Source organism: Rhinopithecus bieti, unplaced genomic scaffold, assembly GCF_001698545.2.
Source record: "Rhinopithecus bieti isolate Rb0 unplaced genomic scaffold, ASM169854v2 scaffold_34968, whole genome shotgun sequence".
In the NCBI taxonomy this organism is placed as follows: domain Eukaryota; kingdom Metazoa; phylum Chordata; class Mammalia; order Primates; family Cercopithecidae; genus Rhinopithecus; species Rhinopithecus bieti.
Window position 1 is genome coordinate 175,553 of NW_016814942.1, and position 17,912 is coordinate 193,464.

A 17,912-nucleotide genomic window follows, 5' to 3' on the forward strand; every position below is an offset into this window, starting at 1 on the left:
TGAGAGAGGCTCTCCGGGACGGGTGGATTCTGCAACCATTCAGGGAGGAGGGGGCTGGGGCTCCGTGGGATTCGGGGTAGCACAAATATCTGGGAGGGAAACTATGGCCTAGATGAAGTCTTAGGATGCCCAGTTCAGGGGCACTGCAGCCTCCAGTGGTCGCTTAGGGGGCCCCGGCCCGACCCAGTTTCAGGCGGTTCAGGTAGAGGAGGTCACTATCAAGGCTTCCGGGCTGCGGGGGCGTGGTCTGGTACAGGGGCGTGGTCTCTGCTGGGCGGGGCGACGCGGAACCCGGGTGGCGGCAGCTGCGGCGGCAGGAAATCGGGGCTCGGCCCCGCCGGCGCGCGACCCCATCCCCATCCCAGCCCCTGCAGAGCGATCCCCGGGCCCAGATATGGACGCAGCAGAGCCGGGTAGGGGGTTGGGGATCCGGGAGGGGCCTCCCCCGACCATCCCCTGCTTCCTACATTGAGGGGACACGCTTGTCCCGCTCCGTCCCGAAAGCCAGGAGAGGAGTTCCTGAATGGGAAGGACCCAGGGATCCTCCATTGTGGGGAGCCCTATGCCTGGAGGGGTTCGGGACGCCAGCCCTTGATTCCCCCTCCCCCTTTAGATCCCTCACCCCAGACGCCTGGGGAGGGGCCCAGGAAGGGGAAGTGGCTGCTTCTGCTTCTGATTTTGTGATGGGGCAGGGTGCTGAGGGAGAGGGCAACGCGGTAGGATCCCCACAGGGCTCCTCTATAGCCCTGGGGAGCGGGCAGTGCTGGTCTGGGCCCCCTAGGAGAGGGGGCAGGGGGGCAGCAGCAGAAATGTGGCAGGGTCCGACTTGGTGTTTCCGGCCGTCTTTGTGTCTGTGTTGTGTATGAGGAGTGTCATTCGGTCTTTATGTCCCTCATGGCTTCAGTCTCTCCATGTGTGTTTCTGCCTCAGGCTCTGCCTGGCTGTCCCTTGTGTATTTCCATCTGTCTAGCCTGGGTCCATGTGGTTCCATTGTGAGGCCGGCTCTCTTCTCGGAACAGCGTGGTTGCATCTGGGGCATCTGTTTTGTGGGTTTGCTTCTGGGTGCAGACCAGGGTGTGGGTGTCTCTGTTCCCCCGAGCAGCTGTCTCTGGTCTCTGGTGGTGTGTGAGTCCATCTGCCTGCCTCAAGTTAGCCCCAACCAAGCCCTCCTACTCCTCTCTTTCTCTCTCTCTTTCCCTTTCTCTTCCACCCCCTCCAAATGAGACTGGTTGAGGTGCCGTGGGTGGAGGGAGGCAGTGGTTAGCCCATGTATTACACTCCCCTCCCCCAGGGCTCCCCCCGGCTCCTGAGGGCAGGAAGAGGTACAGTGACATCTTCCGGAGCCTGGACAACCTCGAAATCTCACTGGGGAACGTGTGAGTCTGAGCCTGGATCGCCCCCAAATCCTGCCAAGATGCCCCAACCCCCTAACCATTTAGGTGCCCTGAAGTCCCATTTGGAACCTTTAACATCTGGACCTACATACCTAATAACCAGAGAAATATAGGATGGGAGCCTCCAAAATGCCTGGGTATCCCAAAAGTGTCCCCCTAAATAGAATGGAAATCCCCAAAGTGGTCCTAAAACCCTACATATTCTTGTAACCCTCAATACATTTGCGATCCCTATAATCCCACTCTATGAACCCCAAAGTTACCTGGGGCCCTTCAGACCCTTTTCAAGTCCCATTTTAAAAAACTCACCTGATTCCCCCAAAACACCATTCTTCGGACCTCCTAGATACAAGAGATGCCGCAGAGGTGATGTTTGCCACAAACAACCCTAAAGTCCCCAGCACCCCTTGGCAGGACCGACTGGGTGTAAGGTGGCATCCTGACACACCTTTATCCCCCAGGACCCTTGAGATGCTGGCTGGAGACCCTCTACTCTCAGAAGACCCAGAACCTGACAAGACCCCCACAGCCACTGCTGTGAGTGGGGAGTAGGGGAATAGGGAGGAAGGCCTCAGGCAGAGGGGGCCTTAGGAAGGCCAGGTCCCTGCCCTGTTTGCTTCTGAATACTGTCTCCCTCCCCCACAGACCAACGAAGCCAGCTGTTGGAGCGGCCCCTTCCCAGAGGGTCCTGTACCCCTCACAGGTAGGGGCTTCTGGAGGCCAGGACACTGGGGACCGCAAGCAGTCTTTCCTTCAACAAATCACCACTGACCCCGTGTTCCATGCGAGGCATCATTTAGATTTTGGGAACATGGCAGTACACACAACAGATCTCAGTCCCAGCCCTCAGGGAGACCCCAGGCAGGGTGGAGGCTGAGGTAGGAGGATCACTTGAAGCCAGGAATTCGTGACCATGCTGGGCAACAGTGAGACACGATCCCTACCAAAAGAAAAAAAAAAATGTTTTAATTAGCTGGATGTGGTGGTGTGTGCCTGTAGTCCCAGCTACTTTGGAAGCTGAGGCTGGAGGACTGATTAAGCCTAGGACTTTGAGGCTGCAGTGAGATATGATCATGCCACTGCACTGCAGCCTGGATCCCTGTCCAAAAAAATCAAACACAGGCTGGGCACAGTGGCTCATGCCTGTAATCCCCGCACTTTGGGAGGCTGAGGCGGGTGGATCACCTGAGATTGGGAGTTCGAGACCACCCTGACCAACATGGAAAAAGTTTGTCTCTACTAAAATTACAAAAAATTAGCCAGGCGTGGTGGTACATGCCTGTAATCCCAGCTATTCAGGAGCATGAGGCAGGAGAATCGCTTGAACCTGGGAGGCGGAGGTTGTGGTGAGCCGAAATCGCGCCATTGCACTCTAGCCTGGGCAACAAGAGCGAAACACTGTCTCAAAAAAATAAATAAATAAAATCAAAAATCAAAACCAAAAACCAGTGAATCGGTAAAATTGCAACCAGGACAAGTGATCCTAAAGCAGTGTTTGGGGAGCTGTGAGGCTGTAGGACAGGGGCCACTGGTCTGGTCTGGGGGCTTAGGGAAGACATCCATAGCAGACTAGGGTGCAAAGGTCAGAGGTCCATCCATTTTCCCCAGGGGAGGAACTGGACTTGCGGCTCATTCGGACCAAGGGGGGTGTGGACGCAGCCCTGGAATATGCCAAGACCTGGAGCCGCTATGCCAAGGAACTGCTTGCCTGGACTGAAAAGAGAGCCAGCTATGGTGAGGACCCCTTCCACCCAGCCCCAGGCACCAGGCAGTCCCCAGACCCCAGCTAGACCCAGAGCCCTGCTCTCTTTTCCCCCAGAGCTGGAGTTTGCTAAGAGTACCATGAAGATCGCTGAAGCTGGCAAGGTGTCCATTCAACAGCAGGTAGTCATGACTAGACCCCCTAGAGAGCCCAACCCCCACTAGAACCTCACCCTTGCCCCTCACAGATCTTCAGTATCCTCCTACACCACTGTCTCCCCCAGAGCCACATGCCTCTGCAGTACATCTACACCCTGTTTCTGGAGCATGATCTCAGCCTGGGAGCCCTGGCCATGGAGACAGTAGCCCAGCAGAAAAGAGACTACTACCAGGTGAAGGGGCGGGACGGAATGTTACAGAGGGTACCCTGCTGTCCTTCAGGCCTGATCCCCTCGGTTCCCAGCAAGCTGGGAGGAAGGCACCACTACCAACATCGCCATTTCACTGATGAGGAAGCTGAGGCCCAGGGATGCTCGGGAACTTGCCCAAGGTTACCCAGCAAAGATTCAAGCTGGGCTTCCTGTGTAATTGCAAAACTTCACTTTACTTTTTTCTTGAGACAGAGTCTCTTGCTCTTTTGCCCAGGCTGGGGTGCAATGGTGCGATCTCAGCTCACTGCAACTTCCGCTCCCTGGGTTCAAGCAATTCACCTGCCTCAGCCTCCTGAGTAGCTGGGATTACAGGCACCTGCCACCACACTCGGCTAATTTTTGTATTTTTAGCAGAGATGGGGTTTCACCATGTTGGTCAGGCTGGTCTCCAACTCCTGACCTCAGGTAATCCACCTATCTTGGCCTCCTAAAGTGGTGGGATTACGGGTGTGAGCCACCACGCCCAGCCAAAAACTTCATTTTTGTTTGTGGGGAGGGGCACGAGGTGCTGAGTGTTCTCAGGAGGAAAGCCTTGGTGTCTCTGCTTCCAAGCAGAAAGGATGGGGTGACTTGAGACTTCTGGACACAGGGGTTGGGGAGAGCAGGTCTGGAGAAGACCCCAGGAGGAGAATACTGACTCAGAAAAGGGTCCAGCCAGGCACAGTGGCTCACGCCTGTAATCCCAGCACTTCTGGAGGCCAAGGAGGGAGGATTGCTTGAGCCCAGGAGTTTGAGACCAACCTGGGCAACACAGTGAGACCCCCCACTCCCGTCTCTACAAAAAAAAAAAAAGTTTTTTAATTAGCTGGGCCTGGTACACATGTCTGTAGTGCTAGCTACTAGGAGGCTGAGGCTGGAGGATTGCTTGAGGCCAGGAGTTCGAGACTAACCTGGGCAACATAGTGAGATCCCTGTCTTTATCTACCAAAAAAATTTTATTTATTTATTTTATTTTATTTACTTATTTATTTATTTTTTGAGACAGAGTCTCACTTTATCATCCAGGCTAGAGTGCAGTGGCATGATCTCAGCTCACTGCAACCTCCACCCCCCGGGTTCAAGTGATTCTCCTGCCTCAGCCTCCCAAGTAGCTGGGACTACAGGAGTATGCCATCACATCTGTATAATTTTTGTGTTTTTGTAGAGACGGGGTTTCACCATGTTGGTCAGGCTGGTCTCGAACTCAACTCCTGACCTCAGGTGATCTGCCCACTTTGGCCTCCCAAATGCTGGGATTAAAGGCATGAATGAACACACCTGGCTAACCAAAAAAAAAAAAGACATTGTTTTTTGAATTAACTAGGCCTAGTGCACATGCCTGTAGTCCTAACTACTGAGAGGCTGAGGCAGGAGGATTGCTTGAACTCAAGAGTTCAAGTTCAATGCTGCAGTGAGCCATGATTGCCCACTTGCACTCCAGCCTGGGCAACAAGAGCAAAACTCCGTCTCAAAAAAAAAAAAAAAAAAGAGTCCAGAGGCGGCAAAGCACATGGCGCAGGAATGGAAGGACTGGGTGGCTGCTTCTGGGGTCGCCCTAAGACAGCGTCTCCATCCCCATCCCCAACCCTTGCCAGCCCCTCGCCGCCAAAAGGACTGAGATTGAGAAGTGGCGGAAGGAGTTCAAGGAGCAGTGGATGAAGGAGCAGAAGCGGATGGTGAGGCTCGGAATGGGTGGAGGGGTAGGCTAAGAGACAGGCCTGGACGCTGACGTTCTCCTCATCGATGATCCCCCAGAATGAGGCGGTGCAGGCACTGCGGCGCGCCCAGCTGCAGTATGTGCAACGCAGCGAGGACCTGCGGGCGCGCTCCCAGGGGTCCCCTGAGGACCCGTCCCCCCAGGCCTCGCCGGGACCTAGCAAGCAGCAGGAGCGACGGCGGCGCTCGCGGGAGGAGGCCCAGGCCAAGGTGGGCACCCGGCCCAGAGCCTCTGTAGCGTTTTGGCTCCCCCTGCCCTCTGCTCTCGCCCACACGCGCCACACCACGCCCCTGGCCTCCCGTTTCCCCAGGCGCTGGAGGCCGAGGCGCTGTACCAGGCCTGTGTCCGCGAGGCCAACGCGCGGCAGCAGGACCTGGAGATCGCCAAGCAGCGAATCGTGTCGCACGTGCGCAAGCTGGTGTTTCAGGGGGATGAAGTGCTGAGGCGGGTGAGGCCCATCCCCAAGGCCATCCCCCCCTCACCCCGTTGGGGCCCCGACTGAGTGCCCCGCTCCTCGCCCCTAAGCCACCGTGGGAACACCAGGACTAGGCCATTTCCCTCGACAGCCAGTTCCCGCCCCCAGACCCATTGTCTCGGCTCCACCCCATGAGATCCTGTCCCCTGGATGACCAGCCCCTGCTCTGACCACGCCTGGGTCCCCTGGCCGACTGCCCTAGTTCCTAAGCCGCCCAGGTGCGTCCCAAACCCTGACCCCGCCCCAGCTCTGGCCCTGCCCCCAGGCTCCCAGGCCCCGCCCCTTCGCAACTTGGTGTCTCCACCCGGCAGGTGACCCTGGGTCTCTTTGGGCTGTGCGGCGCGCAGGCGGAGCGTGGCCCCCGTGCCTTCGCTGCCCTGGCCGAGTGCTGTGCGCCCTTTGAGCCGGGCCAGCGCTACCAGGAGTTCGTACGGGCGCTGCGGCCCGAGGCCCCGCCCCCGCCTCCGCCCGCCTTCTCTTTCCAGGAGTTCGTTCCCTCCGTGAACAGGTGGGTCACTGGAGCAAGGAGTTGGGAATGAGCCCCGGAATCGCGATGCCAGGCTGTTGGCACCGCAGGCTGGGTACTCGAGGTCAGAGAACGCAAAGCCTTAGTGGAATTTAGTACTCCAGGCTCTCGGGGGTCTTAGGAGGCTGAATGGGTTGTCCCAATCCTAGGGGCAGGGGCAGGAATTTGGGGCTACTGTACTGCAGGGGCCACAATACCCATGGGTGTCAGGGCCTGCAGACCCAAGTGCTTGGAGCTGGTACCTAGACATGATGCCTGGGTGCCATCACCACAGGCCAGTTTCCTGGGATTCAAACCTTCAAACCTCTGTTTTCTCAGCTCCCCTCTGGACATCAGAAAGAAGCTCTCTGGGCCTCTACCTCCAAGGCTGGATGAGAATTCAGCTGAGCCAGGCCCTTGGGAGGATCCGGGCACAGGCTGGCGCTGGCAAGGTGAGTGCAATGAGGGCCAGGTGGGAGTGGTACCAGGAGTTCATTCCACCCACACATAGGTGGGCTACAGGAGTGGGGTTTGGGAGCAGGGGACCATCCTTATTGACCTGTCCCACCTAGGGACTCCAGGCCCCACTCCGGGCAGTGATGTGGACAGCGTGGGTGGCGGCAGCGAGTCTCGGTCCCTGGACTCTCCCACTTCCAGCCCAGGTAGGGATAGGACCTGGTCCTGACCCACACTCCACCTGTGACCATCCTCCAGCCCCTGGTCAAGCTCTGACCCTCAATCTTTATCATTTGACCTCTGACCTACCCGACACCCCTGACCTATTTCCTCAACCTCTTTTTTCATCTTTTTAAAAATTATTTATTTGTTTATTTGAGACAGAGTCTCATTCTGTCGCCCAGCCTGGAGTGCAGTGGCATGATCTCACTGCAACCTCCACCTCCCAGATTCAAGCGATTCTCTTGTCTTAGCCTCTGGAGTAGCTGGAATTATAGATGTGTACCACCACACTGGCTAATTTATTTATTTATTTATTTTTTTTTTTTTGAGACGGAGTCTTGCTCTGTCGCCCAGGCTGGAGTGCAGTGGCCGGATCTCAGCTCACTGCAAGCTCCGCCTCCCGGGTTTACGCCATTCTTTCGCTTCAGCCTCCCGAGTAGCTGGGACTACAGGCGCCCGCCATCTCGCCCAGCTAATTTTTTGTATTTTTTTTAGTAGAGACGGGGTTTCACCGTGTTAGCCAGGATGGTCTCGATCTCCTGACCTCGTGATCCGCCCGTCTCGGCCTCCCAAAGTGCTGGGATTACAGGCTTGAGCCACCGCGCCCGGCCAACACTGGCTAATTTTTGTATTTTTTAGTAGAGATGGGGTTTCACCATGTTGGCCAGGCTGATCTCGAACTCCTGACCTCAGGTGATCCACCTGCCTTGGTCTTCCAAAGTGCAGGGATTATAGGTGTGTGCCACTGCGCCCAGCCTTTTCTTTCTTTCTTTCTTTTTTTTTTTTTTGAGACAGAGTCTTGCTCTGTTGCCTAGGCTGGAGTGCAGTGGTACGATCTTGGCTCACTGCAACCTCCACCTCCCAAGTTCAAGCGATTCTTGTGCCTCAGCCTCCCGAGTAACTGGGACTACAGGTGCCTGCCCCCATGCCTGGTTAATTTTTGTATTTTTAGTAGAGACAAGGTTTTGCCATGTTGGCCAGGCTGGTCTTGAACTCCTGACCTCATGATCCTTGCCTCATGTGATCCTCCTGCCTCGGCTTCCCAAAGTGCTGGGATTACAGGCGTGAGCCACCGCGTCCGGCCTATTTCCTCAACCTCTTGATCCAGCTTATGAACCACGCCCCAGGCTGCTGACCCAGTTCTCCAACCCTTAACCACTGACCTGTCCAATCCCCCTCCTGACCTCTGACCCCTTAGGAATTAGTGGGTAGTTCTGGAAGCCCTAAAAACCAGGAGTGCCTCCACAGCCCAGGAATCTCCCATGATTCCTCTGACCCCAGGCGCTGGCACGAGGCGGCTGGTGAAGGCTTCGTCCACAGGCACTGAGTCCTCAGATGACTTTGAGGAGCGAGACCCTGGTGAGGCTGAAGCAGGGTAGGGCAGGATGGGACAGGGTAGGGCAGGAGGTGGACCAGGCACCCCTGACCCTGTCTCCCTGCAGACCTGGGAGACGGGCTGGAGAATGGGCTGGGCAGCCCCTTCAGGAAGTGGACACTGTCCAGTGCGGCTCAGACCCACCGGCTGCGGCGACTGCGAGGCCCGGCCAAGTGCCGCGAGTGCGAAGCCTTCATGGTCAGCGGGACAGAGTGTGAGGAGGTGTGGCCCAGGCTAATGACCAAATGACCTTTGCTGATCCCTGATTATCTCCCTGACCTGAGCTTCCTACAGCCTTTCTGCCCCCGGGACCCTAACCTGATGTCTCCCATGAGCCCCCATTCCTTGAGGATCCCTGTAACCTTCTCTTCCCCTACTGGTCCCTAATGACCTCCCTGTCCCTGTGACCTTCGCTGCAGTGCTTTCTGACCTGCCACAAGCGCTGCCTGGAGACTCTCCTGATCCTCTGTGGACACAGGCGGCTACCAGCACGGACACCCCTCTTTGGGGTCGACTTCCTGCAGCTACCCAGGGACTTCCCGGAGGAGGTACCCTTTGTGGTCACAAAGTGCACGGCTGAGATAGAACACCGCGCCCTGGATGTGCAGGTGCTGCCCTGACCCTTTATCATCCCCAGAAGTGACCTGACCGAATCAATGGCCTGATCACAAACCGGGCATCTGTTTCTTACCCTCACCCTGCAGGGCATTTACCGGGTCAGCGGGTCCCGGGTCCGTGTGGAGCGGTTGTGCCAGGCTTTCGAGAATGGCCGAGCGTTGGTGGAGCTGTCAGGGAACTCGCCTCATGATGTCTCGAGTGTTCTCAAGCGATTTCTTCAGGAGGTGGGTGCTCAGGACACTGAGGGGAACGTGGGCAGGGGCCCTCCACAGCCCACCCACACTCGTGTTGCGCCCTCCGTTCCACCCCCAGCTCACCGACCCCGTGATCCCCTTCCACCTCTACGATGCCTTCATCTCTCTGGCTAAGACCTTGCATGCAGACCCTGGGGACGACCCTGGGACCCCCAGCCCCAGCCCTGAGGTTATCTGCTCGCTGAAGACCCTCTTGGTACAGCTGCCTGACTCTAACTACAACACCCTGCGGCACCTGGTGGCCCATCTGTTCAGGTGTGCATGGGTCCCCGAGCCTTGAAACACAACCCTCTTCCCTGGACATGCGACTACTGACTACCTTGGCTGACCCCTGACACTGACCTCTGACCTTTGACCTGTGTTTTCTGAACTCTGAACCATAATCCATGATTCATAAGCTTGGGTACTAATCCCTGACCTCCAGCTCTGGATATGTGGTTGCTGGTCTCAGACAACTTACACCTGTGACATGGGCAAGTCACCACTAGGCTGGCCTGTGGGTCCCACCCTTACCCTCAGACCAATGACCTTGCACCCTGTACCCTGACCTTTCTCTTCACACCATCCCCAGGGTGGCTGCACGGTTTATGGAAAACAAGATGTCTGCCAACAACTTGGGCATTGTGTTTGGGCCGACACTGCTGCGGCCACCGGACAGCCCACGGGCAGCCGGCGCCATCCCTGTCACCTGCCTGCTGGACTCTGGGCATCAGGCCCAGCTTGTGGAGTTCCTCATTGTGCACTACGAGCAGATCTTTGGGATGGATGAGCTCCCCCAGGCCACTGAGCCCCCGCCCCAAGACTCCAGCCCAGCCCCTGGGCCCCTCACAGCCAGCTCCCAACCACCACCCCTGGACCTTGACCCGGACTCCCAGCCCCCAGTCCTAGCCTCGGACCCCGGCCCGGACCCCGGCCCAGACCCCCAGCCCCACAGTGCCCTGGAGCAGCATCCCACAGTCACACCCACCGAGGTAGGAACCTACTGGGTCCACAGCCATGGAGAGGGCCTTATCTCTGTTCAATTCTCTTACCTTCTCTTTCATCTTCCTTCCTTTCCTTTAAAAATTTCCTTCATTCTCTTCCTCCCTTCCTCATTTAACTTGTGTTCATTCTGGAAGGAATAATGAGGAATAAGCAGTGGGCAGTGATGGTGTAAACAAGAGGGAACAGCCCTGCACATGTACTAACATGGGTGATCATTCATTCCTCCAACAGAATATTTATTTATTTTTTTCATTTTTATTTTTTTCATTTTTTTTTTTTTGAGATGGAGTCTTGCTCTGTCACCCAGGCTGGAGTGCAGTGGCACAATTTCGGCTCACTGCAAGCTCCGCCTCCCACGTTCACGCCATTCTCCTGCCTCACCTTCCCAAGTAGCTGGGACTACAGGCGTCCGCCACCGCACCCGGCTAATTTTTTTGTATTTTTAGTAGAGACGGGGTTTCACCGTGTTAGTCAGGATGGTCTCGATCTCCTGACCTCGTGATCTGCCCGCCTCGGCCTCCCAAAGTGCTGGGATTACAGGCGTGAGCCACCGCGCCCGGCCCCAGAATATTTATTGAACACATACTATGGGCCAAGCATTGTCATAGGCATTGCAGATACATCCACGAGCTAAATATCCAAAGACCCTGCCCTCTCAGTGCCTGTGTTTTAGTGGGGAAAGACAAACCATAAACATGACACAGTTATCTGAAATGTGATGAGGTGATGATGATAAGGGTAATGGATTATGCAAAGGTAGAGTAATGGCTGGGCGCAGTGGTTCACACCTGTAATCCCAGCACTTTGGGAGGCTGAGGCAGACGGATCACCTGAGGTCAGGAGTTCGAGACTAGCACGACCAACAAAGAGAAATCTGTCTCTACTAAAAATACAAAAATTAGCCGTGTATGGTGGTGTATACCTGTAATCCCAGCTACTCAGGAGGCTGAGGCAGGAGAATCGCTTGAGCCCATGAAGCAGAGGTTGTGGTGAGCTGAGACCATGCCACTGCACTCCGGCCTGGGCAACAGAGCAAGACTCTGTCTCAAAAAAAAAAAAAAAAAGTGGAGTAAGACACATGACACCAGGAAGCAGCACAGTGGGAGGTGGAGGGCAGTTTGTAGCACTAAGTAGGATGGTAGGGGCAGGTCTTAGAGAGCAGATGGACTTGAGCAAAGACTGGAAGGACGTGAAGGAGTGAGCCAGCCACAAGGAGGTCAGATGAAGGGTGTTCCAGGCAAAGGGAACAGCCAGTGCAAAGGCCCCGAGGTAGGAGCGTGCCTGGTGTCTTAGGGCGCAGCCCCACCCTGTAATGAATGAGGGGAAGGTGGTATGAAGTGATACCAAAGAGGAGTGGGCCCAGGTGGCTCTGCCAGCTACCCCGACCTTGCATCTGCTATTCACAGGATGTGGACCACCACAGAGCACCTCCTATGCATAGGGCACAGACCACCACTGAATGCGCACCTGCTATGCAGGGGACACTACAGAGACTTCCTGTTGTCCTCTCCACAGTCCTGAGAGGTAGATAGTATTAGTGAAAATCCTTTACAGATGAAACAGCGAAGGCTCTGAGCAGTTAATGACCCTAAAAGGGGACTGTAAGCAGTTGGAATCTTTTTTGTTTTTTTTTTTTTTTTTTTGGAGACAGAATCTCACTGTGTCGCCCAACTGGAGGGCGGTGGTGCGATCTCACCAAAACCTCCGCCTCCTGGGTTCAAGCGATTCTCATGCCTCAGAGACAAGGTTTTGCCATGTTAGCCAGGCTGGTCTCAAACTCCTGACCTCAAGTAATCCACCCACCTCAGCCTCCTAAAGTGCTGTGATTATAGGCGTGAGCCACCGCAGCTGGCCGCAGTTGGAATCCTTTATTTTTTTAGACAGAGTTTCATTCTTGTTGCCCAAGTTGGAGTGCAATGGCATCTCCGCCTCCTGGGTTCAAGCGATTCTCTTGCCTCAGCCTCCCGAGTAGCTGGGATTACAGGCATGCACCACTAAACCCGGCTAATTTTTTTTGTATTTTTAGTAGAGACGAGGTTTCTCCACGTTGGTCAGGCTGGTCTCAAACTCCTGACCTCAGGTGATCCGCCTGCCTCGGCCTCCCAAAGTGCTGGGATTACAGGCATGAGCCACCGTGCCTGGCCTGGAATCTTTAATAAAGGTCACCAGTCTGGATCCAGAGCTCAGGTGTGAACCAGAAAGACAGCAGCACCCGCTGCTCCACATTGCTAGAACAGTCCATGCCCAAGGCCTGTGCTGCTGGTATCTTGCTGCATCTGCCATTCCTGAGAGCAAGGATCTATCGTGCAGCAGCCCAGAGCTGGGAAGCAGCTGCTGGTGAACTGTGGGTCTCTGAGAGCTGGAATGTCTCATAAAGTGCTCAGGACAGTGTCTGATGTGTAGACACTGCCAACCACTTAGCTAAGGATGGAATAGTAAAGTTGGTAAGGTTGCAGAGAGCAGCCCAGGATGGTAGTTCAGAGGTGCTATCTGGTCCTAATGTGGAGACGGCTGAGGCACTCCCTGGGCTGGCTGTTTGCTAAAAAAGGATTTTCCCACCCTCATGGAGCCCACGGTCCAGACTCAGTGAATGACACTGCTCTGTGCTGGAAGAGCAAGCAGTACACTTATTATTATTTTTGAGACGGAGTCTCATTCTGTTGCCCAGACTGGAGTGCAGGGGCATGATCTGAGCTCACTGCAATCTCCACCTCCCAGGTCCAAGTGATTCTCCTGCCTCAGCCTCCCAAGTAGCTGGGATTACAGGCATGCACCACCACACCCGGCTAAATTTTGTATTTCTAGTAGAGATGGGGTTTCACCATGTTGGCCAGGCTGGTATCAAACTCCTGACCTCAGATAATCCACCAGTGCTGGGATTACAGGCATGCACCACTATGCCTGGCCAAGCAGTACACTTATAAGGGCATTGTCTATCCCCGAACACCAAAACTGCAAAGGATGACAGGCGCACATTCAGTGCTGGTCCATGCCCTGTGCATAGGAGGAGTTCAGTGGTGGTCCATATCCAGTGCATAGTAAGTGTGAAGTCAGGGGTGGCTAGCAGAGCCACCTGAGCCCACTCCTCTTTGGTCTCACTTCCTACCACCCTTCCCTCATTCATTACAGGGTGGGGCTGCATCTAAACACACCAGGCACGCTCCTACCTCAGGGCCTTTGCACTGGCTATTCCCTTTGCATGTGCAGGAAGAAGCCCTCAGCTCTCCAGGAATCTCAAAGAACTGGGATTTTAGTGTTGGGGTCGGTTTCTCCCTGCAGATCCCAACTCCACAGAGTGACCAGAGAGAGGATGTGGCTGAAGACACCAAAGATGGGGGAGGGGAAGGTGAGTATGTTAGGGAGAGGCTCAGGAGTTCTGGGGGTGCCTTGGCCCCAGGGTGACTTGGCTAAAAGATGACTCCTCGGGGGGATATCCAGAGAACTTGGGGGTACTCTGCACTGACCACCCATCCCACACACAGTGTCCAGCCAAGGCCCAGAGGACACACTCCTGGGGACACAGTCTCGTGGCCACTTCAGCCGCCAGCCAGTGAAGTATCCCCGGGGCGGTGTGAGGCCTGTAACCCACCAGCTGTCCAGTCTGGCCCTGGTGGCTTCCAAGCTGTGCGAAGAGACCCCCATCACATCAGTGCCCAGAGGGAGTTTGCGGGGGCGGGGACCTAGCCCTGCAGCTGCCTCCCCTGAGGGCAGCCCCCTGCGCCGCACCCCGCTGCCCAAGCATTTTGAGATCACCCAGGAGACAGCCCGGCTACTCTCCAAACTGGACAGCGAGGCTGTGCCCAGGGCCACCTGCTGCCCGGATGTCCAGCCTGAGGAAGCCGAGGACCATCTCTGACCACCCTGGCACACTAAATAAGGAAGAAGCCCAGATTGTGAAGACGGACGCCATCTCCCTACCTCCCACCACCTGGTGGCCAAACAGCCTGCCAGCAGTTCAATACTAGGAGAGGTCCAGAGGGTTCCTATAAGGAAAAACTATTTAATACATGGCCTATGGGAGGCCTAAAACCCTTTCGAGGGCAATGTCCTGGAATCCCCCAACTGGACACAGGTCACTGCCAAGCATCAGGGCCACTCGGGCTCAGAGGTCACTCAGGATCAATACTCAGGGTCAATACAGGTTATGAGATCCTTGGGGTTCACCCTAGTCTCCCACCCCTGGGACAGGGGTGCTTTTGCTACTTTGGTTGTGGTCACTCCCCCACACCTGCCTGCCCCCTTCGTGGACTTGAAGTGACCTTCCTGGAGGAGGTGGGCAGCTCAGACTCCACATCCTGGTGGTGCCTGGGGGTCTGATGGCCTCTAATAAACTGTGTCCTGTATGCCCTTGGGTGCATCTCTGCTAGGGGAGAGGCCAGCACGGCAGCACTCCTTTCCCCCGTTTTACTGATCAGGGGAATCAAGACCTCTTTTTTTTTTTTTTTTTTTTGAGACAGAGTCTTTCTCTGTCATCCAGGCTGGAGTACAGTGGTGCAATCTCGGCTCACTGCAACCTCCGCCTCCCGGGTTCAATTCTCTTGCCTCAGCCTCCCGAGTAGCTGGGACTACAGGCGCATGCCACCACGCCCAGCTAATTTTTTTGTATTTTTAGTAGAGACGGGGTTTCACCATGTTGGCCAGGATGGTTTCGATCTCCTGATCTCGTGATCCGCCCGCATCCGCCTCCCAAAATGCTGGGATTACAGATGTGAGCCACCGCGCCCGGCCTCAAGGCCTCCTTCTTACATCATCAAACACCCTGCAGCATCTACCTAAAGGCGGTTGGGGCTGGGCCGCAGCACCCGGCTGAGTCACGCCAGCCCGGCCCTCCCGGAGCTCTGCGTCCCCGATCTGGTCCTGCATAATCAAATACAGTATAACAAAGTGCAGATAGCCGGGACAATGGGGCTGTGTGCTCCGGACCGTGGGAGCCCGGGGCCGCCGCAGGGAGGCGGAGGGAGGAATCCACAGGGCAGGGCAGCGCCGGGCTTTGCAGGGGGCAGCGCTGTCCCAGGGTGAGGAGTACGGGGGCGGGATTGCAAAACCCTAGCGTGCGCCCGATGATCAGCTGGGGCCGCAGGCGTGGGCCTCACACTGGAGGCCGCGGCGCGCTGTAGCTGCCAGCTGGGAAAGCCGAGGATGGGCGGGGGTCCGGGCGGTGGGAGCCAAGTCGGATCAGGGAGTGGCTTGTAACTCGGCGGCCCATTGGACACGAAGAAGAGAGCGGGGTGGGGCTGGGAGGGTTGGGGGTCCGGAGAAGGGGCGCGGACCCAAGACCACCTGGAGCTCCGCCCGGGAGCTCCGCCCGGGACCCAAGACCACCTGGAGCTCCGCCCAGTCGCGGCGGGAATTTTCGGGTCAGCCCCGCAGGCTCGAAACTGCGGGCGCGTGAGGTGTGCAGGGACCGGGGTGGGGGTCCCGCGCCGGAAATAGAGGCTACCGAGGGGCCGCGAGGCGGGGAGGAAATAGGGGGGCTGCGGTTCCGGGCGACACCGCCCCCGACGCGGCCGCGGAGGCGGGGCTCCCCAGGTGGCGGGGCGGGGCGGGACTCCCCAGGTGGCAGGGGCGGGGCGCCGGGGAGACCCCGCCTCCCACGCCCTCTCAGCAGCCCACGCAGAGGCGCACCCGACCGGACCGCTCCACCGCTTTCCCGCCCGGCGGTCCCGGGCCATGGGCCTCGAGCCCGCCCCGAATCCCCGCGAGCCCGCCTTGTCTGCGGCGTGACGGGAGGCCCAGGTGAGGCCGGCACGGACGGGAGGCGGGCGGGTGCGGGCCTGGGCCCGGGGGAAGGGCGCGGCACGTGCCTGCGGGGCCAGGACGCCGCCCTCTGATCCCTTAACCCCCTACCCCTTCCCCAGTCTGGAGACGCCTGGAGGCCCGGCCAGCTGTCCCTTCCCCAACCGCTGTCTTTGTCCCGGAGACCGCCAGTGTCCTCCGTCCCACCCGGAACAGCCTATTGCCCCGCCCGCTTGGGAAGCACCCGCGCCCAAATCCCGCAGACCAACTTCTGGGGCCGCCTCTCCGATCACCTCCACGCCTCGGCACCGCCCCCTCGCAGGGTCCTAGCAAGTGACCTCACTCTTGTCTGCACACGCTCCCGGGTCTCGGCTCCCTACACTGACTCCGGCACCTAAGTGACCCTCCCTCATCTCGTCCCGCAGCTCACACCCCTTTGTCTTGCCCTGACCCTCCTCTCCCTACAACTCAAACCGGGTCACACATTGGCAGCAGGTGGGCTGGGATTCGACCATAGATGGGTTTTGTTTCACTTCTTCTGGTTCAAAACCCTATTGACTTGGGTTATGTCTTGCACACAGGTCTTATTAGTAGGCAAGAAACAGCAGCTCCTCCACCCCCACTCCAGCCCCATGGAGCTTGCTTTTTTCAGGCCACCGTGCCCCTCACCACTGCCACTTGGCTCCGAGGCATCTGAATTCAAGATCCTTGTCCTTCCTTGTCCTCTGTAGCTGCCGCCCCTCCCTGTGTCCTTCCAAGAAGCGCCACATGCACTGATCTCTTGTGTCCCCAGATGGTCACCATGGGCCAGTGCTACTACAACGAGACCATTGGCTTCTTCTATAACAACAGTGGCAAGGAGCTCAGCTCTCACTGGCGGCCCAAGGATGTGGTCGTGGTGGCACTGGGGCTGACCGTCAGTGTACTGGTGCTGCTCACCAATCTCCTGGTCATAGCAGCCATCGCCTCCAACCGCCGCTTCCACCAGCCTATCTACTACCTGCTAGGCAACCTGGCCGCGGCTGACCTCTTCGCGGGCGTGGCCTACCTCTTCCTCATGTTCCACACTGGTCCCCGCACAGCCCGCCTTTCACTTGAGGGCTGGTTCCTGCGGCAGGGCTTGCTGGACACAAGCCTCACTGCGTCGGTGGCCACACTGCTGGCCATCGCTGTGGAGCGGCACCGCAGTGTGATGGCCGTGCAGCTGCACAGCCGCCTGCCCCGTGGCCGCGTGGTTATGCTCATTGTGGGCGTGTGGGTGGCTGCCCTGGGCCTGGGGCTGCTGCCTGCCCACTCCTGGCACTGCCTCTGTGCCCTGGACCGCTGCTCGCGCATGGCACCCCTGCTCAGCCGCTCCTATTTGGCTGTCTGGGCTCTGTCCAGCCTGCTTGTCTTCCTTCTCATGGTGGCCGTCTACACCCGCATTTTCTTCTATGTGCGGAGGCGAGTGCAGCGCATGGCAGAGCACGTCAGCTGCCACCCCCGCTACCGAGAGACCACGCTCAGCCTGGTCAAGACTGTCGTCATCATCCTGGGTGAGTGGGGCCCTCAGGGGGCAACAGGCACCCTGCTTCCCCCTGTCTCCCACAAGATACTTCGAAGCAATGAACAAGACAAGCTACCTGATAGAGGATGATAGGGGGAAGACTTAGGTGGGGAATGTTCTCCAGGGAGGTGATATATGAGCAGAAGCCTGAATGCTGAGGATAGGAACAGAGAGAGTTCCAGGCAGAGGAAACAAAGTAAAAACCTAAAGGCAGTACCAGGCCAGAGCCTCTAAAGAGGAAAGCGGGCTTGTGAGGAGGAGAGTTCAGCAAGGCCTTAAGGGGCACAGACAGGAGTCATATTTTGAGTTTCGTGGGAAGCCCTTGAGAGTTTTTAGCAGTGCTGGCCGGGTGCGGTGGCTCCCGCCTGTAATCCCAGCACTTTGGGAGGCTGAGGCGGGTGGATCAACTGAGGTTGGGAGTTCACAACCAGCTTGACCAACATGGAGAAACCCCGTCTCTACTAAAAATACAAAATTAGCCAGGTGAGGTGGAGTTTTTTGACACTCCGTCTCAAAAAA

General features: G+C 57.1%; 2 protein-coding genes across 8 annotated transcripts in view; both read left to right on the forward strand.

The window, feature by feature from the left end:
- Nucleotides 1-265: 265 nt before the first annotated feature.
- On the forward strand, nt 266-14,457 carry GMIP (GEM interacting protein). Of its 4 annotated transcripts, none has more exons than XM_017852699.1 (21): nt 266-413; nt 1,292-1,376; nt 1,856-1,931; nt 2,040-2,097; nt 3,003-3,128; nt 3,214-3,278; nt 3,380-3,487; nt 5,101-5,181; nt 5,261-5,431; nt 5,533-5,670; nt 6,009-6,205; nt 6,542-6,654; nt 6,775-6,864; nt 8,162-8,239; nt 8,323-8,477; nt 8,675-8,863; nt 8,960-9,097; nt 9,186-9,382; nt 9,699-10,098; nt 13,391-13,457; nt 13,594-14,457. In XM_017852699.1, the coding sequence occupies exons 1-21, from the start codon at nt 395-397 to the stop codon at nt 13,965-13,967; spliced, it is 2,925 nt and encodes a 974-aa protein (XP_017708188.1). In that variant the 5' UTR covers nt 266-394; the 3' UTR covers nt 13,968-14,457. The 4 variants fall into 4 exon arrangements, with proteins under 4 accessions (XP_017708188.1, XP_017708189.1, XP_017708190.1 ...); XM_017852700.1 differs by having other exon boundaries at nt 6,784-6,864; nt 13,594-14,454; XM_017852701.1 differs by lacking the exon at nt 8,162-8,239.
- A 1,171-nt stretch (nt 14,458-15,628) lies between these two features.
- Nucleotides 15,629-17,912, forward strand: part of LPAR2 (lysophosphatidic acid receptor 2) — a 7,072-nt gene continuing 4,788 nt past the window's right edge. The window contains exons 1-3 of one of the 4 annotated variants that reach the window (XM_017852706.1): nt 15,710-15,847; nt 15,970-16,342; nt 16,641-17,382. In XM_017852706.1, the coding sequence (XP_017708195.1) occupies nt 16,641-17,382 (742 nt within the window). In that variant the 5' untranslated portion in view covers nt 15,710-15,847; nt 15,970-16,342. Of the gene's footprint in view, nt 15,848-15,969; nt 17,383-17,912 lie in introns of all 4 variants that reach the window. The other 3 variants (XM_017852704.1, XM_017852703.1, XM_017852705.1) reach the window with 3 other exon arrangements.

Coding starts and splice junctions, on each gene's coding strand:
- GMIP (XM_017852699.1), top strand. Junction 5,432..5,532: donor GGGAGGAGGCCCAGGCCAAG/GTGGGCACCCGG, acceptor CCGTTTCCCCAG/GCGCTGGAGGCCGAGGCGCT. Junction 10,099..13,390: donor CCACAGTCACACCCACCGAG/GTAGGAACCTAC, acceptor TTCTCCCTGCAG/ATCCCAACTCCACAGAGTGA.